Source organism: Cynocephalus volans, chromosome 10 (assembly GCF_027409185.1).
Source record: "Cynocephalus volans isolate mCynVol1 chromosome 10, mCynVol1.pri, whole genome shotgun sequence".
NCBI lineage: Eukaryota > Metazoa > Chordata > Mammalia > Dermoptera > Cynocephalidae > Cynocephalus > Cynocephalus volans.
Window position 1 is genome coordinate 35370410 of NC_084469.1, and position 6466 is coordinate 35376875.

The window sequence follows — 6466 nt, forward strand, 5'->3', positions numbered from 1 at the left end:
GCTGGAGTCTCTACCCCGCCCCCAGCCCCCGCCCCCACACCCCCAAAGCTCAGGGCCAAGGTCTCCAGAACGCGGGCGGCGGGGGTGGCGGGGCCTTGGGCGCCCCCTCTTGTCTGTGAGGCGGCGGCGGCGGCGGCGGCAGCAGTCCAGTGAGGGGCGCCGGCGCGCCGGGATCCCCGGCGCGCGGGGAGCAGAGGGATGGGGACCATGAGCAGCGCGGGCTAGGGGGGCCCTGGTGCACTAGGGGGCGCTGGTGCAGCGCGGGGCCAAGGGCCGGTGCGGCGGGGTCCAGCGTTTGGCGTGGCGCTGGGAGCCTGGGATCTACCGGCTCGGGCCGGGGCGGTTTGGGGCGCAGGTAGCCGTGCAGCGCGGAGAAGAGCTGGGCGCGGGCAGCCGGGCTGGCGTCGTGCGCGAAGGCCGCCAAACGGAGCAGGCACTCGCGGAAGCCGGACAAGTAGCAACTGGCGAGCGCCTCGGCGTCCTGGGCTGGGGACCGGGGAACCCCTGGAGCCGCGCAGGCGGGTGCGGCCGGCAAGAGGACGGGCGGGCAGGGCAGGGGCCCGACAAGGGCGAGGGAAGGGAAGGGAAGGGGCGCAGAGATACAGAGGCCGGACAGACGCACGGACAGGGACAGGAAGCCAGATGGACGGACGGAGGGAGAAGATGAGGGAGACACAGAGACAGACGCGCGGGTGTTATTAACCTCGCCTCGGAGCAGCAGAGACTGCCGCTCCCCACGCCCGCCGTCCACCGCGGGGCCCCCCCGTCGTCCCCGGCCAGATCCTCCACGAGTCCCCTCCCGCCCTCCGCGGCCCCACCCCCGCGCTGTACCCGGGGGCTCCACCCGGCTGCGCTCCCTCAAGTAGCCCACGGCGAACTCCAGGATCTCCGCTTTCTCCAGCTTCGGGTTCCGGAGGTTCTGCAGGCGGGAGGGGAGGGCGCAGAGACAGAAAGGGGTGGGGAGAGAGGGGGAAAGTGGCAGGGGGAAGAAGGGAGGGGCGGCGGCGGGAGCTGGGGGTGCCCCCGGGTCGCATTTGCGCGCTGCCCACAGAACGCGCGGCCGAAGGAGGACTGGAAATGCCCGAGAACGGTTCTGGCCCGCCCCGAGACGACACTGTCCAACCCGAGGGGACGGAACCGATGCCGGAGGTGAGAGGAGGGAGTGAAGTGAAGCGCGCGGCAGGACTGGAGCTGGCTGACGCGGAGGGGCGCGCAGCGGGGAAGAGGAAATTCAGGGACCCCCGAGGCGCCGCCGGCCGGCCCGGGAGCGCAGTTTACAGTCAGGCGTGGAGCTTCCAGACCCGAGGGGCGGTGGGAAGGCCGCGTTGTGGGAGCGGGAGGGGGTCTGGGAGGGGGTCCCAAGGGCGGGAGTCGGGCGGGTCCGGTGGGAAGCCCTGGGAGGCGGGAGCGGGATGCTTGGGAGTCCGGGACCGGCGGAGGGACTGACCTGGTCCCGGGTCCGCTCCAGCAGCAGCAGCCTCAGCTCCTCCAGGCTGCGGTTGATGCGATCCCGGCGCCGCTTCTCCACAAGCGGTTTCAGCATCTGCGACCAGCGGGAGAGGGAGAGCGGGCCGACCGGACCGCGACTCAGCGCAGCCGCGCCGGCGTCCGGATCCCGCCGCTGGGAGAGCCCCGCTTCCACCCCTTCTCCAGACCCGACGGCCTGGGGCCGGGACCGTCCGAGCCCTCTCCACGCCCCCTCCCGACGACCCTAGAGTCATTCTCGGTAGCTCGCGGCCTCGTCTCTCTCCCGGGTCTTCCGCATCCTCCTCTCTCAGTCTTGTCCTCCCTCCTCCCCTCTCTGCGTCTCTCCTCCTCTTTTCTCTCTACGTCTCCGTCTCGTGCAGTCTCTCTCTGTCTCAGTGGAGAACTTTGGGGACCCGCTTTCCGCCCTGGCACGTGGCCGCACGGTGCGGGGCTCAGAGCTGGCGGCCCTGAGTGCAGAAAGGGAGACAACTGGCACGACCGCGCCTCCTCTTGTCCCCCCAGCCCTCCAGGCCGTCGGCCTTCTCCACTGGTTCTCCTCAAATCTTCCACCCGGCCTGGAGCCCCCGGAGCCAATGCCCTGGGGCATCGGGCCAACTCCAGCCCGCTCGGAGCGAGTGCCAATGCTCTCCTCTCTCTGCTCCCACCCTGCTCCCTTGGCTCCGTCCTCCCCTTGCTTATTTTACTCACACTCTGGTCCCCTCCCACGCCCCCCGAGCCGCAAGGCACCGACCCCATCGCCCAAGCCCCTAGACCTCCGCTTCCGCCGCCCACGCAGGGGGGTCCTCTAACCCTGTCCCCTTCTTCCTACTTTGCAGCTTCCTCTGCAGCTCCTGCCTGCTTGGGTCCCCGGGGCACGTCTCCCCTTCCGGCCCAGCGTTCCCAGCCTCTCCCTTGGCAGGACGAGGGACCTCTGCTCCCTCTCCTCCCGCCTCTCACCTTGGGGCCGTCCCTATTCTCAGCTCGATCCCGGGTGACCATTGCTCCTCCGGACCCTGGCGTGGACCTGGTCTCTCCTACCCTTGAGCCTTATATCCCGCCGCGTCGGGGTAGGAGGGATAGGACCCGTCCCCGCCCCCTTCAGCACCAGGATGCCACCCCACAAGGACCCCGGCACGAGGCTCCCGGAAAGGGGAGGAGTGAGGGGGGAGGGGAAGGAGAGGAACTGGCCCGGGAGTGTGGGAAGTGAGGGGCGAAGGGGGCAGCGGCTGGTTTTAGGACCATAAGGCTGTATAATGAGGCGGGACACAGCTGAGGGGAGGAGGCTACTATGGGCAGAGGCAGTTTAAGTGAATCGCAGCTTTCTTAGAGGCTCACTGTACCCCCGCTAACCCTGAAATAAAAGTTAGCAACCTATGGTCCCCCAGGCTCAATCTTATACATCTTCCCCAAACTTCGCCTCCTAGTCGGGGTAGGGAGCAAAGCCAGTGTGGGCGGATCCTCCTGACTCAACTGGGGCTCTGCCTATAGATGGAAAAGGTGCTCTGTTCTATCTACGTCCGTTATAGTCAATTCCCCCAACATCTTCGCGGTCATTGTGTGCACAGTGCACTGGTTTAGCCTTGGACGGTTCATACTGAGATACGCACGAGAGGCCCAGCTTATCCCTGCAGGATCTAGTGAAATAGACGATGTGTCATCAATTAGCTATTATAGAAGCAGAGAGAAGTTAGGTGCTCTGGAAACAGGGTCCCCTTGAGGATGGCTGGACTGAGGGGGACAGGGGGAGCTTCGAGGAAGAGGAAGCAAGTTTGAAGCATGGAGAGATTTTCCACTTACAAGTACGGTAGTCGATTCAAAACTAATTATAGGAGATTCAGGAGTGCGCCTGACCGGACACCTCATACAAGTGTGCCCGTGTTGCTTGCTTCTGGAGGCCCCCTCGTGACCGGGGAGCAGGGAGCAGGCAGTTTTCCTAAAGGAACAAGAAAGGAATACAAAAAGAGATAAACACCCACCTCAGACAAGAGCTTGACCCTCTGCAGAATGATGCGTGAACACTGGGAGACTTCAGGACAAAGCGCCTGAGAAGATAAATCAGAAATTTAAGGAGACAGCAAGATTGGTAGGGACCACAACACGGAAAGACAGGGTTACAGACCGAGACAGAAGATAGCTCTGAAGTCAGAGATGAGAGAGTGGGGCTTCCTCCAAGCCCTCCCAGCTCCCTTGCACATCTTGGCGCGCGCGCGTGTGTGCGTGTGTGTGTTCACAGGGCCTGCCTTGCACAAACTTCGAGGAGAGGGCTCCCATTTGGGATCACCGCCCCCAGCACACCCCACCTCCCCCTACATCGGCCAAATGGGAGCGCAGATGTGTGGCCCCAGCAGCCCCCGCCACCACCACCCCCCTTGGGAACCTGGGCTCGGGCTGAGTTTTTCTCACCTGCACGCGAGGCTCGGGGCCCTGGGTTGTTCGCACCCGGGTGTGGGGCCGCCCCTGGCCATATGGGGTGGCTTTATGGCCCGGTGGCCGGATCCGGGCAGGAGGAAGGATGGCTAGGCGCTCCACCCACGTCAACCATTGGGGACACTCCTTCCTTGAGCCCCTGGCCTGCCTACGCCGTCTGCCGGGCTACTGCCACCTCATCCTCTTACAAGCTCAGATGAGGCCATTGAGAGGTACTAGTCAACAGTTAGCATTGGTGGTTCAGTGGTAGAATTCTCGCCTGCCACGCGGGAGGCCCGGGTTCGATTCCCGGCCAATGCACTGAAAAATTTCGTTCTTTTTCTCCTCCGCTAGGAGAGGATAATCCATTCGATGACTTTAGTAAAAGCACCATTGTTGAAACATTTCTACCAAATGGTAAGTTACCCTTTCGGCTCCGCAGAGTTCGAAGCCCCCGATAGAGACCATGATTCCACACGTCCTCACACCTCCCTCCTCCCACCCTGGGGGTCCTGCTGCCTCCGCCCCCGACCTGCACCTCCATAGGCGCGACCCTGAGAAAGGACGCGGCGCCCGGATCCCCGCCCCGGGGGTCCTCCGGGTCCTCCGCGGAGGAGGGGCGCGGTGTCTCCGCCCCACGCGCTCTCAGTCCCTTGCTCTCCCCATTTCTCTTCCTCTCCCCCCGGTTTTCTGTTCTCTCGGATGCGCACGTCTTTTGCCTGAGCCCACAGGTCTGAGCCTTTTTGTGTCGCCGGCCTTGCGGCTCTCGGAGTCTCCATCTGTATTTCTCACGTCCTTTCCAGGTCTCGTAGCGACCTCCGCCCTGGGTCTCCCTGGGTCTTCAGTTGTCTCTCCGCATCTCTGACCCTGGGTCTCTCCCGTCTCTGGGTGTCTCCGGGTCTCGGGGCTGTCGCCGTCTCTCCGGGACTCTCTGCGCTCCCACGCTCCTGCCGTCCCCTGGGAAGCTCGCTCTCACCTCCAGGTTCCCGTCACCTCCCCGCCCCGCCCCTTCCCGGCCGCTTTGATCCCGCACGCGTCGGGCCGCCGGGCGCACGGCCTCCGTCCGCGCCCTGCTCCTGGCGCTGTCCCCAGCTGCGGCCGCGGCTGCGGGGGGCCCGGGTCTCTGGTTCGCCGAGCCTGGGCCTCGGTCTTCGTCTGTCTCGATCTCTCTCTGGGACTCGTCCACCCTGGGTCTGTGTCCCTGTCTCCGGTTTCTGTCCCCTGTCCTTTTAGCCTGTTTCATCTGGACCAAAGCGCTGGGTCTCTGTCTTGTCTCCGGATTGTGTCAGTGACTGGCAAATTCAGCGACTCTCTTCTCAGCTCCAAACCGTGACAGTGGCCCCCAGAAGACAATGGCTGAACAATCTGGGCATCTGTGTGTCGGTGGGCGCCGCTGCTGTATTCATTCACTCAGCAGATATTTATGTGTCAAGTACTTTTAGGCATCGGGTGTGCATGAGGTCTGGGTGCTCCTGAAGCTTACATTATAGTGGAGGGGACAGAAAATAACTAAGAAAGCAGAAAATGGGGTAAGATAATTTCAGACGGTTGTAAGGCTGGGGGTGGGGGTGGGGGACCGGTCGTGGCTACTCTACCCTGGGCGGTCAGAGACGGCCTCTATAAGGAGGTGACATCTGAACCCAGTCCCAGAGAAGGGAACAGCAAGTGGGAAGGTTCTGAGGTAGGAAAGGCTTAGCTGGTGGCAGCTAGAGAAAGAGGGACAGCCAACCTGGGACGGACACTTTGGAGAGCCGCAGAGATGAGGTGGGAGGGTCGAGCATAGCCCATCACATAGGGCCTTGGAGGCTCCCAAAGACACTTGGCACTAAGTGTCGCGGGAAGCCAGTGGGGGGTTTCATCAGGAATGCCATATTCTCCGATCCATGGATTTTCGTTGTCGCTGCTGTTTGCGGCTGACCGGTACGGAGGTTCGAACCTGGGACCTTGTCACCAGCACCACACTCTCTGACCCGTGTTTTGAAAGATCGCTTTGGCTGCTATGTGGAGAATGGAAGCGCAGGTTCATTTGCCGAGTTGGAGCAGTCTTGTAGGCAAGACATGGTGATGGCTTGAACTGAGAAGGTGGCGGTGGACAGAGGACATGAACGGGTTACTTCTGGGTCGTTGGCTTATGTAACCAGGTAGATCGTGGTATCTTTTACTGAGATGAGACACCTGCGCGGATCGGGGGAGAGGCTTAGGGAGAGAAGCATTAATACGTTAAATACGTTAGTTGAGATTCCCCCTTAGACACCCAAATGGAGGTCAACACTTAGGATGGAGATATAGAAGGCCGGGGATCAAAGCTGGAGGGTGAATATTGGGGCAGTAATTGGAAGACAGATGACTTTTAATGCTACTACACTGGAGCACCTAGGGAGAGAGTGTGGAGAGAGAAGGGGCCGAGAAAGGACCCCTGGGGCACCCCAACACTTAAACGTCAGTTGAGAAAGAGCTTGCAAAGGAGTCTAGAGTGGTCAGAGAGGTGGCGGGGAAAGTAGGGGGCTGAGGTGTTCTGGAGACCGAGAAAAGAGAGTGCACAAAGGAGCGATCTATTGCACAGCATAGTGATCGTGGTTAATAAAAATGTACT

At 62.2% G+C, this 6466-nt stretch overlaps 1 protein-coding gene and 1 non-coding gene across 2 annotated transcripts; one reads left to right on the forward strand and one right to left on the reverse strand.

Moving 5' to 3' along the window:
* Positions 1–49: 49 nt before the first annotated feature.
* On the reverse strand, positions 50–943 carry HES7 (hes family bHLH transcription factor 7; the record flags this gene model as incomplete). Its single annotated transcript, XM_063109838.1, has 2 exons — positions 50–504; positions 832–943. Coding segments are annotated over 2 exons (567 nt in total), but the record flags the coding sequence as incomplete, so codon positions are not given.
* Positions 944–4123: 3180 nt separating this feature from the next.
* TRNAG-GCC (transfer RNA glycine (anticodon GCC)) lies at positions 4124–4194 on the forward strand. Its single transcript has one exon. It is a non-coding gene; the product is annotated as a tRNA-Gly (tRNA).
* The last annotated feature ends 2272 nt before the right edge of the window (positions 4195–6466 follow it).